The sequence below is a fragment of the Macrobrachium nipponense genome, chromosome 36, assembly GCF_015104395.2.
Source record: "Macrobrachium nipponense isolate FS-2020 chromosome 36, ASM1510439v2, whole genome shotgun sequence".
Taxonomy (NCBI): domain Eukaryota; kingdom Metazoa; phylum Arthropoda; class Malacostraca; order Decapoda; family Palaemonidae; genus Macrobrachium; species Macrobrachium nipponense.
Window position 1 is genome coordinate 58,158,078 of NC_087220.1, and position 21,030 is coordinate 58,179,107.

General features: G+C 38.1%; 1 protein-coding gene across 11 annotated transcripts in view; it reads left to right on the forward strand.

Annotated features, from left to right (window-relative positions):
- The first annotated feature begins 10,808 nt into the window (after window positions 1-10,808).
- Window positions 10,809-21,030, forward strand: part of LOC135203722 (calpain-A-like) — a 117,199-nt gene continuing 106,977 nt past the window's right edge. For 9 of the 11 annotated variants that reach the window (XM_064233631.1, XM_064233630.1, XM_064233633.1 and 6 more), the window contains exons 1-5: window positions 10,809-10,935; window positions 13,683-13,838; window positions 15,909-16,052; window positions 17,149-17,439; window positions 20,354-20,455. In XM_064233631.1, the coding sequence (XP_064089701.1) occupies window positions 17,399-17,439; window positions 20,354-20,455 (143 nt within the window). In that variant the 5' untranslated portion in view covers window positions 10,809-10,935; window positions 13,683-13,838; window positions 15,909-16,052; window positions 17,149-17,398. The remainder of the gene's footprint in view (window positions 10,936-13,682; window positions 13,839-15,908; window positions 16,053-17,148; window positions 17,440-20,353; window positions 20,456-21,030) is intronic. The other 2 variants (XM_064233637.1, XM_064233636.1) reach the window with 2 other exon arrangements.

The following is a 21,030-nucleotide window of genomic DNA, read 5'->3' on the forward strand; positions in this document are numbered from 1 at the left end:
GGTCAAACTAACTCTCTCTCTCTCTCTCTCTCTCTCTCTCTCTCTCTCTCTCTCTCTCTCTGCTGCTGCTGCTCTATCTGCACTGTCACCAAAGCACCCTCTGTGGCGCCCCTATGAATTAAAAAAAAAAAGTTCTTGGCCCACGGAGGATTATATAAGATTAATTTAAATCCTATATATGGATTAACATAACATTTATATAAATCTTATATCACGGATTTTTGTTTATTAACTTTCGCTCTCCTTATCCTCGTTATTAATAACGGAAGTGGTAACCCCTTTTTTCCACTGCGTATTTTATCAGTAAGTCAGTCAGCTCTCTCTCTCTCTCTCTCTCTCTCTCTCTCTCTCTCTCTCTCTCTCTCTCTCTCTCTCTCTCTCTCTAAGTCGTTGCCCTCTGTACACTGGGGGATACCAGCTTACCGTCTCCTGTCTTTGGCAGATAAAGACACTCTCTCTCTCTCTCTCTCTCTCTCCTCTCTCTGCGATATAACAGGCGTATTGTACTACTGAACGGTGCAAATATAAACAGCTAATTCGTGCTCAATCCCCCCTTCTCTCTCTCTCTCTCTCTCTCTCTCTCTCTCTCTCTCTCTCTCTCTCTCTCTCTCTCTCTCTCTCATATACTATTGCAGCTAATATTAGGCTTCATTTGTTAATATATATCTTAATTAGGTATTATAAAAACAGCTTTTTAATTTCGCATTATCGCCAAATATGAACCTCGCTAAATAGCACTTACTTATCACTCCCTCGTCACAAACAGCTGATAATTAAGATTTAAATTCATCCCACAACGCACGGATCACAAACGAACAAACAAACGAACGTCTTTACAAATAAATCCGTCGCCCGGAAAAGAAAAACAAACAGAAACAAACTAGGAACTTGTTTTAATTTAAAACAAACGGCAGGTGGCGGTTGGCTCCATCGACAGCTCCCCTGAAGAAGCACTCATGAATAATAATGCAACTGGATTGCTTTCGTTCTTTGCTTGTATCAAGCGCTTGCAAATGAAATAGGAGGGTTTTTGTTGTTGTTGTTTTTTTATTTGCTGAAGCTTTTAGAATGCTTTTGTTTATACTGATTTATTTTTAGGTTTTTTGTTTGCGTAATGTGAGTTTAGTTTGAAACACTTAGGCCTATTGCTTTAATTCGTTGCTTGTATCAAGGACTTGCAAATGAATTAGAGTTTTTGTAGTCTTTTTTTTTTTATTTGTTTAAGGTTTTAGAAGTTTTTTTTATTATATTGATCTGTTGATAGGCATTTTTTTGGTCGTCTGCGTAATGTGAGCTTAGTTTGAAACACTTAGGCCTATTGCTTTAATTCGATGCTTGTATCAAGCGCTTGCAAATGAATTAGGAGGGTTTTTGTCGTTTTATTTATTTGTTGAAGCTTTTAGAATTTTTTTTATATTGATTTGTTGTTAGGTCTTTTTATGTTTGCAGCGTAATGTGAGGTTATTTTGAAACACGTAGGCCTACATGATTGCCTTTGTTCGTTGCTTTTATCAAGCGCTTGCAAATGAAGTAGGAGGGTTTTTGTCGTAGTTTTTTATTTGTTAAAGCTTTTAGAAGTTTTTTTTTATATTTATTCATCTTAGATCGTGCTTGGTGTTTCATTATTATTATTATTATTTTTTTTTTTTTTTTTTTTTTTTTTTTTTTTATTTTTTTTTTTTTTTTTTTTTTTTTTTTTTTTTTTGCTCTATCACAGTCCTCCAATTCGACTGGGTGGTATTTATAGTGTGGGGTTCCGGGTTGCATCCTGCCTCCTTAGGAGTCCATCACTTTTCTTACTATGTGTGCCGTTTCTAGGATCACACTCTTCTGCATGAGTCCTGGAGCTACTTCAGCCTCTAGTTTTTCCAGATTCCTTTTCAGGGATCTTGGGATCGTGCCTAGTGCTCCTATGATTATGGGTACGATTTCCACTGGCATATCCCATATCCTTCTTATTTCTATTTTCAGATCCTTGATACTTATCCATTTTTTTCCCTCTCTCTCTTCAACACTCTGGTGTCCCATGGTATTGCGACATCAAATGAGTGATAACTTTCTTCTTGACTTTGTCAATCAACGTCGACGTTTCCTGGTCTGTTTGCACGTATACCCCTATCCGTGCTGATACCATAGTCCCAGAGGATCTTTTGCCTGATCGGTTTTGTTTTCTATCACTCCTTCAGGTTGGTGCTCGTACCACTTATTACTGCAAGGTAGCGATGTTTCTTGCACAGGCTCCAGTGGAGGGCTTTTGCCACTGAATCGTGCCTCTTTTTGTACTGGTTCTGTGCAAGTGCCGGGCATTCACTTGCTATGTGGTTTATGGTTTCATTTTTCGTATTGCACTTCCTACATATGGGAGAGATGTTATTTCCGTCTATCGTACTTTTAACATATCTGGTTCTTAGGGCCTGATCTTGTACCGCTGTTGTCATTCCTTCAGTTTCCTTCTTTAGCTCTCTCCTCTGTAGCCATTGCCAATTGTCATCGCTGGCTAGTTCTTTAGTCTGTCTCATGTATTGTCCGTGCATTGGTTTGTTGTGCCATTCCTCTGTTCTGCTTGTCTTTCTCCTGTCTCTGTATATTTCTGGGTCTTCGTCTACTTTTATTAGTCCTTCTTCCCATGCACTCTTTAGCCACTCGTCTTCACTGGTTTTCAGATATTGCCCCAGTGCTCTGTTTTCGATGTTGACGCAGTCCTCTATACTTAGTAGTCCTCTCCCTCCTTCCTTTCGTGTTATGTATATTCTGTCCGTATTTGCTCTTGTGTGTAGTGCTTTGTGTATTGTCATTTGTTTCCTGTTTTCTGATCTAAGCTGCGGAGTTCTGCCTTCGTCCATTCCACTATTCCTGCACTGTATCTGATTACTCTGGCACTGCCCATGTGTTTTATGGCTTTATCATATTTTCCGGCGTTGAGTTTTGACTTGAGTATCGCCTTGATCTCTGCATATATTCTTTCCTGATCGTGTCCTTCATCTCTTGGTGTTTTATATCTCCTCCTTCCATTATTCCCAGGTATTTGTATCCTGTCTCATCTATGTGTTTGATGTTGCTCCCATCTGGTAGCTTTATCCCTTCAGTTCTCGTTACTTTGCTTTTTGTATGTTGACTAAGGCGCATTTTCTATTCCAAACTCCATCCTGATGTCCAGATACAATCCTTACAGTCTGGGTTAGGGTATCTATTTCCTTGATGCTCTTTACCATACAGCTTGATGTCGTCCATGAACATCAGATGGTTGATTTTGTTGCCTCTTTTCTTGAGTTGGTAGGCCACGGATCCATCTTCTGTAATACTTTTGTCATGGGAATCATGGCTACTACGAAGAGTAGTGGGGACAGTGTCCGCCCTGGAAGATCCCTCTCCTGATATTAACCTCTGCTAGTCTTATTCCAGAGCTTGTAAGTATTGTATTCCAGTTGCGCATTGTATTTATGAGGAAGCTGATGGTATTTTCATCTCGCCCCATATATTTTCAGGCATTCTATTAGCCATGTGTGTGGTATCATGTCGAAGGCTTTTCTTATAGTCTATCCATGCCATGCTTAGGTTGGTTTTCCTTCTCCTACTGTTCTTCATTATCATTTTGTCTATCAGGAGCTGGTCTTTTGTGCCCCTACACTTCCTTCTGCAGCCTTTCTGTTGGTAGGGGATGGTGTTTGTCTCCTCTAGGTAGTTTGTATAGCCTTTTCACTGATGATACCTGTTAGTAAACTTCCACATATTGGTAGGCAGTGATAGGCCTGTAGTTACTGGCTATATTTCCCTTACTCTTGTCTTTTTGTACTAAGGATGTTCTTCCTGTGGTCATCCATTTGGGTGCTTGGTGATTTGAGATACAATGCTGGAGTTGTTCTGCTATTCGTGGGTGTAGGGCCTTGAAGTTTTTGAGCCAGTATCCATGGACTTCATCGGGACCTGGGGCTTTCCAGTTTTGCATTTTCTTTAGTTGGTGTCTGACTGTGTCTGTCGTGATGTCTGTGATCTTTGTTTTATTCTCCCTGTTTCTTCTCCTTGACTTCCTGAAGCCATGTTGCATGTTTGTTGTGTGATACCGGATTGCTCCATATGTTTTCCCAGAGTCTCTTACTTGGTTCGGCTTCAGGAATTTCTGGGTGGTTGTCTTCCCCTCTTAGTTTGGCTGTATAGTCTTTTCTGGTTGGTTCCGAATAGTTTGTTCTGTTGGTATCCCTTATTCCTGTTTCTGTACCGTTGGATCTTGTGTGCTTTGGCCTTAAGCCTCTGTTTTACATCTTCTATTGTGTTGTTTAGTCCCCTCTCTTGTACTTTGTATTTCTCGTTGAGTTCCTCCCTTGTTTTCTTGCTTCTTAGTCTTTTTTCTGCCATCTCTTTCAGTTTACTCAAGTTAGATCTCATCACCATTATTTGCTTTTCCAGGCGCCTTTTCCAAGGAGGTTGCTGTTTTGGTTTCTGTTGGGTTGGTTGTGTGGTTGTGTTTGGTGTTCGAATCCCCATCAGTTCTGCTATTAATCTTGCTCCTGCATATGTCAAGTTATTTGTTTCTGTGATACTGGTGGTGTGTATTAGGCCCATTATTTCATTGATCCTCACTTGTTTTCTTTTCTCCCTTAATTTCTTGGTGTTGTAGGCTTTCATGGAGGGGATCTTTGATCTCTCTGTATCTGGCCTCCATCCATTGTCTAATCTTTTCTACCCATTCCGTCCTCTCTGTTACTTCGTCGTTGTTTCTTCGTGTGTCGTTGTTTGATACTTCATCCTCCCTGTCGTCTTCTGTGGCATCGTCTCTCAGTTCATCTTCGTGTAATTCGTTGTCGTGTGACATTCCCTTTCCAGTTCTTCTCTTTCTGTTGGGGAGAGCCAGTTCTTTTTCTTTATGTTCCTTACTTGGTCTGCCAGCCTCTGCTCTGTTTGGGGGGTGTTATTCCTCTCATTCCAGATGTTGATCAATCTTCTTCTGTGATGGTTGTGTTGGTGTTCGAATCCCCATCAGTTCTGCTACTAATCTTGCTCCTGCATATGTCAAGTTATTTGTTTCTGTGATACTGGTGGTGTGTATTAGGCCCATTATTTCATTGACCTCACTTGTTTTTCTCCCATATTTCTTGGGTGTTGTAGCTTTCATGGAGGGGATCTTTGATCTCTCTGTATCTGCTCCATCCATTGTCTAATCTTTTCTACCCATTCCGTCCTCTCTGTTACTTCGTCGTTGTTTCTTCGTTGTGGGGGTTTTTTTGTCGTTTTGTTTTATACTTCCAATCCTCCCTGTCGTCTTCTGTGGCATCGTCTCTCAGTTCGTCTTCGTGTAATTCGTTGTCGTGTGACATTTCCCTTTCCAGTTCTTCTCTTTCTGTTGGGGAGAGCCAGTTCTTTTTCTTTATGTTCCTTACTTGGTCTGCCAGCCTCTGCTCTGTTTGGGGGGTGTTATTCCTCTCATTCCAGATGTTGATCAATCTTCTTCTATATCCTCTCTCCGTCGGGTTGCTTCTGATGTAGCATCTCCTAGTTCCTTATTTTCTTCTCTTGTCCATTTCTTCCTTTTTGCCTCTGTAGCTCCAATCTCAGGCTGTTGATTACTGTCGTTGTGGTGATCAGTTGCTGATGACGACCTCCAAGTACCTGACCGTCTTCCCCTACAATTGGGTTGAATACCTGGTTGCCGGACGAGGCTCCTCTGTTGCCAGAGGTTCCATTTACGTCGTTGTCGTTTATTTCCTTCATTTCTTTACATCATTGCTGAGTTTTGCTTTTTAACCCATAGCTGGACCCTACCCCATCAGGGATAGGTACTCATTTACAGCTGAGTAGACTGAGGAAATTATGGTAAAGATCCTTCCCAAGGAATCAACGCCGAGGAGAGCGGTCACCCATCCAACGAATGACCAGCCCCAATGTTGCTTAACTTGACTTAAGTCTATTGACGACCTAACCAACTCCTCCACTGGCGCCACATTATTATTATTATTATTATTATTATTATTATTATTATTATTATTATTATTTATTATTATTATTATTATTATTATTATTATTATTATTATTATTTGGTCCTAAGGAATTAGGAGTTTGTTGAAGCTGTTGCATTTATTAATCTTTAGTTTGTGTGTTTTCCCCCTATATGAAACATATAGGCCTAGTACAAATATACAATAAAAAAAAGTTCACTTCGATTTATAAGTCTTTAGAACAATTATAAAAGTGATTAAAAATCCATATATACCTATTCCCTTTAAGTATAATTAACGTAATCGAAGAAAGACCCCTGAACCAGACTTACCTGTAATTAAACCTTACATTACCTGGGATTTACCCAACCCGGTGGCACGCGATTTATCGTAATTTATTTTAAGTAAAGAGGACCTTCCCACTTAATTATAATTAACTACTTCAAATAATTCACCATCTTGGATTTTGGGGTCTTATTGTCATCCATCATCACTAGTTTTGTTTTAAAATAATTTTCATTATTTATTCAGTGGTAATTTGTTGTTAATAAATATGATCGTGAGGATTTGAATCTATAGGTCTATAGGATTGGCAGTCATGTGACCTCTGCTCTCTCTCTCTCTCTCTCTCTCTCTCTCTCTCTCTCTCTCTCTCTCTCTCTCTGTAGGATATATAGGTCTAGGCTCACGACTTTCCGCTAATTCTCTCTCTCTCTCTCTCTCTCTCTCTCTCTCTCTCTCTCTCTCTCTCTCTCTCTCTCCAAAGACTTGCGCATTGGCGTAAAGGTGTAGGGGTGTGTGTGTGTAGGTGTAGACACTAGGAGTGTAGCTCTTTGTTGCAAGTAATAGACCATTGCCTATATGCACTGTGATCCTCCTTTGTGTGTAGATACGATTGTGTGTGTTTTTTTTTTATTATTATTATAGTATTTATTTTCTCTTAGAAATTACAATGCCCATTCGGAACACTTGCCCATGAGTCGTAATACTTATTTAAGTATTCGCGAGATGACTGAGTTCCCAAGCACGTAAGATATGTCCTTGGAAGCAAGTTCATGTATATACTTTTTTTAGCTAAGTTTGTGACGAGAATTTAAACATAGGTTCACCGTAGTCTAGTAGTCTAGGTTCAATTAGTTTTTTTACTAAGCTTAAAAGGTCTAGGTTTAATCATGGTTTTTTTCATGCACAACAATAGGTTTGAGTTTTTTCATGCACTATTTTGGCCTAGGTTCAACGAGTGTTTTTTTTTTTAATCAGAGTATATAGGTCTAGGTTTAATGAGTTTTTTCTTACACGACATAGACCTATTTTTAAGGATTTTTTTAACTGCAATTACATTTGATGAACTTATGAAACTTTAATATTAGACTATATTGATTATTATAAAATTAATATTCTCTCTCTCTCTCTCTCTCTCTCTCTCTCTCTCTCTCTCTCTCCATTGTCAGTTTTTACCTCAAATGCTCTTCTGAACTTTCAGTGCTCCGCTTAAACCTCTTGGTTTAAAGTTTTACTCGGAATTCTCTCACGCCAGAAGTGTGAATCAATAATTCCACGTTCTCTCTCTCTCTCTCTCTCTCTCTCTCTCTCTCTCTCAGACACACACACACACACACACATATTCCATCAAGTTACAGAGAAGTATACATACAGGTAACGTATAGTACTAGTTTGTTTACACAGAGCCTACGGAGACATGAAAGTTTACAAACACTCTCTCTCTCTCTCTCTCTCTCTCTCTCTCTCTCTCTCTCTCTCTCTCTCTCTCTCTCTCTCTCTCGTAAACAGCCTCTTAAAAGATTGAATCTCATAGAACAAAATCAAGACGAGAGAGAGAGAGAGAGAGAAGAAGAGAGAGAGGATGATGCGAGAGAGAGAGAGAGAGAGAGAATACTACTACAGCTATTTATAGAAATGACACACTCTCACTCAGACACATCTATACTCAAAGTGCGGACGCTATAGCCAACCAACATTCTCAGCTATGACGTTTTCATAGAGAGAGAGAGAGAGATCACGCTAAAATCTTGTCAATCTTTCGTAACGAGGCCAAATGACTGCATGTTTTTATTAATCTAGGCCGATAGACTTATTTCAGTGGTTTATAACACTCTCTCTCTCTCTCTCTCTCTCTCTCTCTCTCTCTCTCTCTCTCTCTCTCTCTCTCTCTCTCAGGAAATTAGATTTTGGTTATAAGATTTGAATATTAAACTGGCTTATTTCTACAATGCTTTTGATAAGTATAGTCTTAAACTTGTCAACAGCGTAGTACTATACTATAAGTATAGTACTATAATAGTTATAGTCCAAAATAGACTGGTAATATTTCATTCAATAACTATTGCTACTTAAGAGTCAATAATAGTAAATAATAAAGGTAATAATAATAATGATAATATTAATAATAATCGCAGAAAGTATTAGATATTATTAGTACTACATTCACCTGCAGTCCTGGCGCGTCGAAACATCAATATAGCCTATACCTGCATAATTCTCTCTCTCTCTCTCTCTCTCTCTCTCTCTCTCTCTCTCTCTCTCTCTCTCTCTCTCTCTCTCTCTCAATATTGATTTACCAGTTTATCTTAGTTTATTGACCTTATTTTACACATTTCTTATATATTTTCATAATTATTTTACATATTTTACCTGATTTTTTATATTTTTTACCCAGTTTTTTTTTACCTTACAGGTGAATGAGGTCGACACTTGCACGCTAAGTTAAAGTCCATAATGGCCCTTGCTTGCTCCCGTTAAAGCACCACGCTACCTTTGCCTTGCTTGTGAGGGAAACACACATCTCTCTCTCTCTCTCTCTCTTTCTCTCTCCTAATCTAAAATCATTGTCCATCCCCACAGTTCATGTACATCATTAGGCCTAATGCTCTCGACTTCATAACTTACCGCCTATTTGAGAGAGAATCTCTCTCTCTCTCTCTCTCTCTCTCTCTCTCTCTCTCTCTCATTCACAGGCAGGTAGACCATATGGCGTGAACCACATGCTCCCAGCATTCGCTTTGCTTGTCAAGGAAATATGAGACTACAATCTCTCTCTCTCTCTCTCTCTCTCTCTCTCTCTCTCTCTCTCTCTCTCTCTCTCTCTCTCATTCACATCCACTTTCTGCTTTGTCATAGACGAAAGCGAAAGTTGTAAAAGCCACAAGGAGTCTAGGAAAAAAGAAAGAAGAAGAAGAAAAAAAAAGAGATCAATTGTTGGTCGCAGCCAGTCCTTTGCAGATATAGTTTCTGGGCGTGGTGACTTTCGAGAGTTGATTTTTGGTTGCCGGGTTTGGTGGGCGTGGTGATATAAGACGTCTTCAATGAAAGATACAGTCTCGGTGCTTTATGCGTCTAAGGCAACGTTTTAATCGTTAGGTATTAATTATGATCAATTTAATTATTCAACACCTGTTTTGGTGTGAGTAGCGATAATACGACTTTTAGCCATCTCAATCAAAGACGATGTCTTGGTGACATATGCGTCTTAGATTATGTCTTAAAAGGTAGATTATGCGTCAGATACTTAATATAATGACTAAATTATGTAATGAAAAAGTAGATTAAGCGTAAAGTATTTAATATAATGGTTAAAATTATCATTTTGGTGAGAGTGGTGATAGCTCTAGGCCACCTTCTCTACCGGAAGATGATGATGTCTTGCTGACTTAACCGTCTTAGATCATGGATTAAAGGGTAGATTATGCGCCAGATACTTGACGTAATCAATTAATTGTTTCCGAGTGCGTTTGGGTCTAGACTCGCGTTCTAAAAACGGGCCCCCGTGTTAATATTGATCCTCTTTTTAAGGTTTTGGGATTCGTGCCAGCATTTGGGACTATCAGTATCTTCCAAGATGGAGTCTATGACAAGAGATCCTTTCCCTTGAATAATCCGGCCATTTCCCCTATCTAGAGAGATTTATAAGGGCTGATGTATCTTTCGGAGTTATGGTGAAGGATTTGCCTCTTGATAAGCGCCTAAAGGTCAGCCATAATCATCTCGGTACGTCATCGTGTTTGAGAAATCGCTTGGCGTCGATGTAGATGTCTTCGTCGTGCTGGATGTGCCCGGTAGGGAAGCAAAGTTGCCAGATTGAGAATAAACCTTTACTAGTCCTTTTAATTTGCGTACATGGGATTGCGCTGATGTTTTCAATTCATATTATAAAGGAAGTTTTCATTAACTGGATTCATCATAGATTATTAAATCTAATTACTGAGGGATATACCCACATAATATATATTCATTTAGCACCATCACTGTAATCCCACACGAACAAATATGAACCGAATCTTAATTACTTCCTTTCTGTTTAAATTAGCGTATAGAAGATAGTAGTGACGTTCTTAATTGATAGATATAATAATGGATATGTTTATGGGAGGAATTTATCGGAATCTGCTTTATATTTACGAGAAATATTCAATAAGATTAATTTCATTGGTCATGCACATGAGGAGATTCTGGTAACGATCGTGTTAAATCTGCATATATATGAGATGATACTGATGTTCTCAACTGATGAATATTACAATTAGAATATATTTGAAAAGAATTAAACAGAAATAGCTTTATGTATACGTAAAAATCCAAAAATAAACTAACATCTTGAAAGCGCAAGGCAACGTCGTAGATATCTTCTCATGGTGGACGCGCCCGTCGTCAGGGTAGCAATGATACCAGAATGGAAAGAGCCCTATGTAACATATATACGGTTTGAATTTATGTAAATGAGGTCATAAGACATTTTTAGATGTGTGTAAATTTTGTGTTAGAAATATTAAGTCATTAATGATTGCGATTTTTGGGGAAAATATTATTTACGCGGGGGGAATAATTAATAGTAACACCAACATCGTGAAGAGTAATGGACATTAGATTCTGGCAACAGTCAATGACGTCATCGACCAGTCAAGCCGACAGGCAGCTTCAGCTGGGTTGTTTATGTTCAGTGGCGACGTCGACATCTTCTACTTCTTGTTTCGCGTCGATTTTTCCCCCGGTATATTTAACATCCGGGGCTCAACCTGTGTTAAAAAGTGACCGTGAATGACTTAAGTAACTTTTCGTTACTTAAATGTGCTGTGACAAGTGGAGGGAAGGGGTTAAAATGGGGGAGAAATGGAGGAAGGTCCTACCGACTAGAAGAGCCAAGATGACTGCGGAATGCTTGACATCTTTTTTTTCTATTTTTTATTTTATATTTCGGTTTAATTTTATTCTCTTCTCTTCGTTTTTCGTAGAGAAATTTAATTTAGGTTTATCTTTTTTTTTACCTCTGGAAATATTTACGAAACTATCAATATCAGTAATAGTTTCAACTTTTATTTTTATATTTTTAATTTTTATTAATTTATATTTTTTACGCGTATTTTATATTACTGTTTATTTTATTCATTTCGGTTCGTTTGGCGCCAGAAATTTTATTTAGGTTTATCTTTTTTTTTCTTAAAATATTTACATTTCGCTCTTCGTTTTAACTTTTATTTTTACAGTTTTGTGGCGAAATCTTTAGTTTATCAGATTTTCATTCTTCAAATATTTGATATTTGATTATTAATTTTAGATTTGTTATTTCTATTTTATTTTTTATTTGAAAATGCCTTATTGTATATTTTCTTGTTGAAATTTTATATCATTTTTTGGATTTTATTTGTCAACTTTATTACATATGATTTTATATTATTTTTTAAAATGTATTTTTAAAACATTTTATCGTATATTTTATATTTTTAACATTTATTTTTATGTTATATATATATTTTGTCTTATTTTGTTAATATTCGACGTTGAAATTTACATCATTTGATAAAAAAAATAAATCTGGTGTCCAATATATATGTTTAATAATATGTACATTAGGCCCATTTATATTTATTAGCAGCTACCGCAAATAGGCCTACCGTGTGACCGGATACTGTACCAAGCATTTTATTTATTTATTTTATTTATTTACCTATTTATTTATTTATTTATTTATGGAAGTTTTAATTTGTCTTTATTTTTAATTAGTAATATTTTTTAACCTCTCATTACCTGCTCTTGTAGTATATACAATTAATACGTATTTCGTAACCTTAGGCCTATGTGGTAATTTTGGATTAGATATTCGTAGGCCTATTGGAAGATCTGTTGTCATGGGAAGATTATAGCCTCTTATTGTGGGATATTTCCTTGATAGTGACCCCCCCCCCTCCCCCACGGTTTTACGGGGGATGTGGGCCATTATCTAAAACAAATATTGTTTTGGAGGTTCATAATCTTCATTATATTTACGTCTTTTGTTTGCATATTTACTGTAATCCCCAAATACTGGGTTCAATCCCGTGGGTGGGTCACTAACTAGGAAAGATACAGTTAGGTGGGTTTGAAAAGAGTATACCTATAGGCCTAGTAACTGAATAACCTACTATTTGTCATATATCTGTTAGGCCTATGGTGGGTGTATTTGCTTTATTTTAAGACTTAACTTAGAAGTTTGAAAGGGCTAAACTTGCTATTTCTTGGCCCATTTACTGATAGAAATTAAAAATGGTATGAAATATGTGCGTTACTGAAAAAATGTCAGTCTTGACAATTTTGAAGTACCTATGATATTCATATATATTTAATTTTACAACCTATTTTAACTAGACCTAAGCAGAAAAATAAGTTAGACTTACCTAGTTAGCCCATATATACATTGGCGCAAGTCTTGATGAAAACTTAATAGTTTTTAGCCTTTTACAATGGGAAATTAGGCCTACTATTTATCTCTAAAGATGAGGGCATCCTGTGGGGCCCCTCCCTGGTTACTTGAGAGCCACCCTTCATGCCCAATAAGTGCCCTTTAGAGTCATGACTCAAGGGTGCCACTTACCTTATCACGTGACCTTTAAAGCAAGAGAAGGGTTCATTCTGGAGAATTTTTTATTGTTGTGGGTTTAATTATAAATAGTATTCTTCATATTAATATGCAGGATATGCAATTATATTTTAGAGATGTCAGATTTTAAGTTTTGTTTTATATTTGCAATATATTTGTGTCACTAAAGCTTGTTAACATTTCTAAAATAAGTTTGTCATGTGCATATTTGGTAAACTTCCTGAGTTACACGAGTTACTAGGTCAGGTAGAATAGGTCTGACTCCCTTTTAATCTTCGATAACTTGGTGTCAGTTTCTGTGATTCGTTCGGTTTAACGAAAGTTAGGCGACCAATGTGTTTTTCAGTGAATTATAGTTGCTGGTAGTATAGCTGATATTGTTGAAAAGTAAATGAAGAAATATTACATTTTAGTGACTTTATGTAGAGTGACAGGTTAGTGTGAGTTATTTTATGCCTTTTGGATAATTTGTCAAGAAAAAAGTCAACCAGGTGTCAGATTTGTATTTTTTAGTTTTTGCTACTAGGCTTTTTGAAACTGCCCACTTGTGCATCACTTTTGATTTGGAAAATAGGAAATTAAACATATAATATCAGTTAAGGACCTATTGCACCAGTAATAGGCCTTAGTGTCACATTCAGATGTTCCAAATAAACCATAAAGGATTGAATTTTGTGATACCACTTATATTCCCAAGTGCGTTATGTTCATATATAAAATTGGTCTATATACACAGACTATTTATGCAAACTGTATTTATTCCTGTTTGTTTTCTAGTTGTCACCTAAATTACCCAAGTGTTTAATGTATATGATAGTATATATAGAATTGCTCTGTATAGACCTGCTATTTATGCACACTGCATTGACCTGTTCATTTTCTAGGCCGTCACTCTCCAAACGCTGAAGGAACTCGGCTCGATTGGAGTATACCAGTGAGTGAGGGTTAAATCCGCTCACAGGAAAATACACAACCATGTTCGGTTTCCTGAAAAATGTTGTCGAGGAAGCCGTCGACACGGCCAACGATGATAGGAACAGGTTGGTTGAAGTTTTTGTTGATGAGTGTTGTGTGTGTGGATGTGCATGGTAATTTAGATTACAATCTGGGGTTACCTTAATGTGAGTCAACTTTCCTTGCTTTGTGGGTCACCTAAGGTCTCTGTTATTCTGTTCCATTTCATTTCTTTTCCTATTATTTGTAACTGGAGATTCCTATGGATATCCCATAGGGGGCGGGTAGTGCTGTCGGTGCAGCTCTCGCGGTGCGCTGTGGGCATTACTTTAGGTTCTTTGGCGTGTCCTTTCGACCCATAGCTGCTACCTCGTTCATTCCTTTCACTGTATCTCTATTCATATTCTCTCTCTTCCTCCACTTCTTTCCACCCTCTTCTAACAGTCGTTTCATAGTAAAACTGCTTTGAGGTTTACCAGAGCGAGTGCAAATCCGCGGACGGCCAACTTTCTTGTTAATGTGTGCTGTCAGTACGAACGTGGCGGAACAGCGCTTCACACCTTATCCGCACATTTAGATATTCTTGGCAAGCTCGTTTGTTTTGGCAAGAGGTATTGTCTCATTGCGCGTGCTAGCCTCCCGGTTAAGATCAACTGGGTACCTAGATAGGAGCTGTAACTGCCGTCCGCGGATATGCAAACTACCCGGTTTACCTCCTGTTACACCTTTATTTCACCTTTAAAACCTTCTTTATCAATTTCCCTTTCTGTGCTGAATGACCTATTGGGTCCCAGTGCATTGCCTTTGGCCTCAATTTCATAAAATTCCAGCTCCAGTGGATAAGGGTCCTGTAGTTTACAATCCTGTCTGGCATTTATAACTGTATGTTTCATATGTAAATTATTATTACCTTTCTTAAACTGAAGACGTGATGTTGCTTACAGCAGGCTGCAGCATTATTGATCAGGCCCACATGTTGTCAGATTTTTTTTTTCCACTGCCTCCATTATTGATAACCTCTGTCATGCAATGGTATCAGAGGCAACCTTGCATGCTTGTTATGACCTCAATTACTGTGAACTGCAACAACAAAGGCCATGAATGATTTAGGACACTCGGTTTGAATTTGTTCATATTTTGTTCAATATATACTGTTCTGTTTGTGCTGCAGCATAAATATTTTATATAGAGTTGCATAAGTTTTGTATGATGGTGTATCTGTTCATTTATTATGTTGTCAGTGGAGAACATTTGTAGTCCATTGTGTAAAATCGGTGTAACTTTGTCCGGTAATGCAATGCATTTTTTGCCACACTCAAAACTAGGATAATTTCTATGTTTATTCATGAGCTCTCTCTCATCTCCTGCTCTCTCTCTCTCTCTCTCTCTCTCTCTCTCTCTCTCTCCTCTCTCTCCTCTCCTTCTCTCTCTCTCTCCTCTTCTCTCGTCTCTCTCTCCTCTGCTCTCATTCTCTCTCTCTCTCTCTCTCTCTCTCTCTCTCTCTCTCTCTCTCTCTCCATAAAAAGATGTTTGAGGTTGAAAGGATTAGCATTTACCTGAATTTGTTAACCATGCAAATATATAGCAGTCCACAACAGAGATGGAAGTGGAACTCTGACCTCCAGGTCTACCCATAGGCACTGGCTGCCCATATAAGTTAGGAACACCCACAAGGGGCATGTTATGAGGGCACCAAGTGGCCTTGAAAGACACTCCCCTGTGAGAACACCACCTAGGGTTATGCGCCACTAATTGGATACGCTTATCTCAAATGGACCAGTTTTCCGCGGTGCTTTTACGTGTCTTGTCGTTGTATGCAAATATTCAAAATAGTTTTTGTAATTCCTGAAGCTGTCATGAAATGGGAACCAAGTTTGGTCAGAGGTACAATTAGATTCTCTCTCTCTCTCTCTCTCTCTCTCTCTCTTCCAATCTGGTTCCTCTCTTCTCTCTTTCTCGTCTACTCGTCTCTCTCTCTCTCTCTCTCTCTCTCTCTCTCTCTCTCTCTCTCTTCGTATGTTTATGCATTTCAAATTTTAGGATGCTGGTTTAAATGGTGGTTCCTTCATGGCATCTATCCAACCTTGCAAGAACATACCTGGATGTAGGTATTAAGTTAATGTCATGAATACTAATTGGATCTTCCTTTCATTCAGGCAAGGCCGTCAGAATTACGGTGGCCAGCAGCCGTACGGTGGCCAGCAGCAGTATGGTGGTCAGCAGCAGTGAGGAGGTGGCCAGCAGCAGGGAGGAGGTGGAGGAGATTTGGTGTCTGGTCTGATCGGAGGTTTCCTCGGAGGGTAAGTCAGGATTTTGACTTTTCTCAACTAAAATGATAAATTTGGGGCCATTATTTGTAAGTTAGCATTAAAAGTAGTATATTAAGCTTATAAAATTGTATATTATTTCAGTATGTTTTGTCCTATTGTGTTTCCTTGGCGGATAAGGTATAATTTTAATAGTTATAAGTCTTTTTTTCAGCTAAAATTATGAAGTAGGATATTTTTAAGTTATCATAAAAAGTAGATAGTTAAGCCTACATAAAACTGTATAATTTTAGTACATTTATAGCTTTTTCCTCTGTGATTTGAGGGTAAATTATGACTTTGCCTTGTAAGTTTTAGAGATATTCTCTAGTGAACTTATGAATTTGGATATCTCATGTTAACATCAATAGATTGTTAAACCCATAAAACTGGATGATTTTAGTGTAGTTTCATCCTCTTGTGTTTCCTTGGAGGGTAAGTTGGGATTTTGTTTTGGAAGTCCTAGAGACATTGCCTACCAAAGTTATGAATTTGAGTACTTTATATTGAAGTTAGTATAATCAATAGATTGTAAAGGAGTTGGGAAACCCACTTTCATGTGATTGTAGGTCTGATTTCTTGAATTTGAGCTGTTAAAGATGATAATCTTTAATGGTAAGTTTTTTCTTAACCATTCATTTATATCAATCAGAAAATAAATGCATTCTCTTGTAGTGGATTTGCAACTTAGGTAATTATTTTTCAGCTCTGTTGATTGCATAATATCCATTGTTTTGTTTACCTGACAGAATTTACTTTTTCATTTTGTTTCATAGGGAAAGTTAAAGTTGTTTGATGTTTGTTTCATAGGGAAAGTTAAAGTTTGATACTTTTCAATTTGCAACTTTACGGTAGGACTCCCCTTTTGGGAGTTGAAAATTACTGATGAAGATGTATAGGTGTATGGTAGGTTAGATACCGTTTTATGTTATTGTTATTATTTTTATGTTATTATTATTAGTCAAAAGATGAACCCTATTCATATGGAACGAGCCCACCATAGGTGCCATTGACTTGAAATTCAAGCCCCAGAAGTCTGTAGGTAAAATCTTAGACTGCAACGTCACTCGAATTCTCTCCTTGCATTCAGTGGTGGTGGGGGCGGGAATCAGCCACAGAATACCGGCCAGTACGGCCCACCGCAGGGATACTATGGCCCTCCTCAAGGCCAGTACGGCCCACCACAAGGGCAGTATGGCTATGGTCCTGGCCCTTACGGACCACCACCACCTCAAGGCCAGTATGGCCCCGGGCCCTACGGCCCACCGCCTGGCCAGTACGGGGGGCCAGGTGGATACGGCCCTCCACCGCCGCAGCAGGGAGGTGGTGGCGGTGCTGACATGACTGGTCTGGCAGCGAACATCATTGGTGGAATGATTGGGTGAGCTTCTCTTAGCAGCCATCCCGCTTCTGCAGGTTCTAAATGCAACATTCGAGATTTACCTTTGAAGATACAGTATCGTATAAACCCAGCCAATACGGTACTGTAGAGACACCACCCTACTTAAGAACATTCAACTTTACAACATTCAGAGATGCAAGCAAATGGGATCGCAAATTTAACTTGTTTCCAGAGCGGCTCCCTTTCCCACCCAGAAGTTCAATTTTTGTTTTGCTTGCCTATTCTGTACCTACAGTTTGTTGTTTAACTCTACCTAAATAAGAAAGAAGAGTACACTAACCAACTTGCAAACAATTCAACATGAAAACGGCTGTCCGAAACTTAACTTTCTTGTAAGTAGGGTGGTGTACCTACATCATATTCTAAAAGGGACTTTAGTACTAACCCAGACCTCCATTAATGACATCCGCCAAGGCTGAAGTGTGCCGTTTTTTGTTATGCGTTTTGTTTTGACTAGAACATCTTGGAGTTTGGTCCCATTTGCCGGAGAGCTGCTAGAGGATGCGTGTTACCAGTGCTTGGATTGTCCTGTTTTGTCCTTACTAATATTCAAGCTTCTGCTTCTGTTTCTTGCCCAATGATTTGTCTGTGTACATAGTAGACAGTGCACAGTACATACAGAGAATGACTTTTAATTTCTATTTGTTAATGTCAATTTTTGGGGTGTTTTAAAGAAAGGAAAATAGTTTTGAACGTAAAATGGGTTTCGCTTGACTCGAAAAAAGTAAGGCAGTCCTCGGTTACTGGCGATCCAGTTTTATGGCGCTTGTCTAGTGCCATAAGGTCAGCAATTTATGGTGCCATAACACGCTAAGTTCCGGTTATTGGCACCATGAGGGGCCGTTATTAGAGTTATGGCGCCATAACATAACTAACAGAAGCGCCATTAAGTTGAACTTTGCGACATAAATCACCTTTTACTCACCATTACCCAGCCAAGAATGGAACCCCTAGTGATAACCTGGGACTGCCTGTAGTGGTAAATCCTTGTGATCTAACCCAATTGGTGTATATATTATACTCATGTACAGCTGAGAAAATGTTGTAAATATGCTACTTTCGACATTATTTGGGTTTAAGGGTTGAATGTGATGACATTGGAATGCCCCTGTACTGAATTGATTATACAATGGCCTTGGAAAATATTCTTTTTATGGAGGGGCCAGTTTGGAATTGGGATTTTCCAGTTAATATTACTTGTATATATGTATATATTTTATCTTCATGAAGTTTTTCACAGCATGTTGTAATTTAAGAAAGTCTAGGCAAAATTGCAGAGTATTTTCCTTATTCAGAGCAGGAGATTGAAAAGGATATTCATTGGATTCATTAATTATAGATCAAGGTTTGCTATTTTGACCAGTAGTTTTAAGTAATTCGTGCAGTAAACATAAGAATGTAGGTTAACAAGCATTATGTATAAAGAATACAAAGGGAATTGAAGTGTTGATGCTAATAACAAATTGCTTTCAAAAACTTTTTGTTGATTAAATACAAGGTCCAGAATTAGATAGCACTTAAGATACTTACTGAGAAAGTTGATAGATGTAAATTATATACTATTTGTAGATGAGAGAGTTAATATTTGTAACTTGTTTGGGTGTAGAAGATACCATTATTGTAGTACGTAGTATATTTACGTAGGTTTTTCTCATACAATATTGTAATTAAAGACTATGAGGGAATCTTTAGATGTTGTTTTACATTTGAATGATATCATCTTGTCTCAGATAAGCTTCTACTGCATTGGTTTGGTTCATTTTGTTCCTTTGACAAGATTTACGATATTGTTTTACATGGATTCCCCAATTAAATGCTTGCCTTTGCTATTGCTTACTCCCATTTCAAAGTTCTGCTTCCTGTTTCTAGATTCCTGAGGCATTTGTGCTTGAACCTTTTTTGTGTTCTTCCCTCGCTCTCCAAGCACAGAAGCACTTTAGGGAAAGAATAGGGTAGATGCCGAGGCATACTGTTTAAATGGTGGAAATAAGATACCCTTGTAGTGTTATGTCTAGATGTATCATGCAGTCGCTTGCAAGTAATCAAAATTGGGTTAAAAGAAAAATTTATTATACATTCTGATTTCAGAGCATTATTTTAGTAAATGTACAGCATTGGCTGATAGTGAAATATATTAAATATGGCGTAAGTAGAGAAAAAGATTGACTACCTTCGTTGTAAGAAATATATGCATAACTAGTTTTTTATTTTCTTAACCAAGATTTTGGTCTAGAAATGAAGAAGTTGACCCCTTTTGGCACTAACTCCTCCTTTGAAGTAGACTTCATTTGTCAAGTGGTAACCGAGTGCCTTCTAGTTGCATTTGTAATGATTCAAAAGTTATTTAATCAGAAAACTTTGTATCTATGTGGGCAGTGACTTGAGAGAACTGTAAGTGGAAGTAGTACCTAAAGGATTTAATTATCTGTCCAACTTAAATTATTGGGCGATTGATTTCTGCAAATCTGTTCTGGATAGTAATGTGACTTTAAAGATTTCAGTTTTATTACCTTTTCTTGTTACTGGTGAAGTTTACTTTGCAGAAGCATTGTTTGCATTTCTTACCAACATTCCTTGCATGGGTGTGCCATACAAAGAGGGGTTTTCTTCTCACCAGAAAGGTACTTCCATAGCAAACATTTAGGTCATAAATCATAAGTTATTCCGAAACTATAACCCCTTTTATTTTAGAATAAGCTCTCAGGACAGACCTGGTCCCCTTTCGTTGGTCTTGTGTCATTGTAGCTGGTGATGGCTTGTGAGTTAATTTGAGTGTTTTCAAGATTTTTAGTAATTTAGATAGTTTTGTGGTTTGTTTTAATAGATCCAAACAATTCTAAAGTCTGTTTATTTTGTGTGGTACTAAATGCACCCTAACTGTTGCACCATACAGAGGTGGTGGCAGTGACCCCAACAACCAGGGTCAGAGGAAGAATGACAACATGAACCAGCTGATCGCTGGAATGGCGTCCAACTACATCGGAGGAATGGTGAAGTAAGTATGACGTTTTACATCTAGTTTGAGGTCGTGCACCTCTAGTTTCATTTTGGGCATTCATGTTCTTTGTCCTGGTTTTGAGGTCAGCTAGTTTGTCATGGGAGGTTTCAGCAGACTTAAATTTGTTTTCATGACCAGTCATTGAACTGCTGGCCATCCCCACACAATGATGCCCTTGATCTTGGGTCAGCTTCATTTGGGATGTACTATACAGGCAGTCCCCGGTTATCTGCGGACTTGGTTAATGGCAATCTGGTTTTATGTGAAATCGGTGATTTATGGCGCCACAACGGGCCAAGTTTCTGTTATTGGCACCATAAGGTGCTGATAATAGAGTTAGGACACCACAACATACCCAACAGAGGCCATAAGTGCCGTAAATCACTGAGTTTCGGCTAATGCCCAGAACTAAACCCCCGCCGATAACCGGGAACTTCCTGTATGCAATGACTTTTGCAAGCATGGACAAATCATTGACAAATCATTGTGTTTGTAGTAGTTGAAGGTATGATTATATTTGAGTGTGGTTTTATTATACACATACAAGATATAAGTACATAGTATTAAGAGTC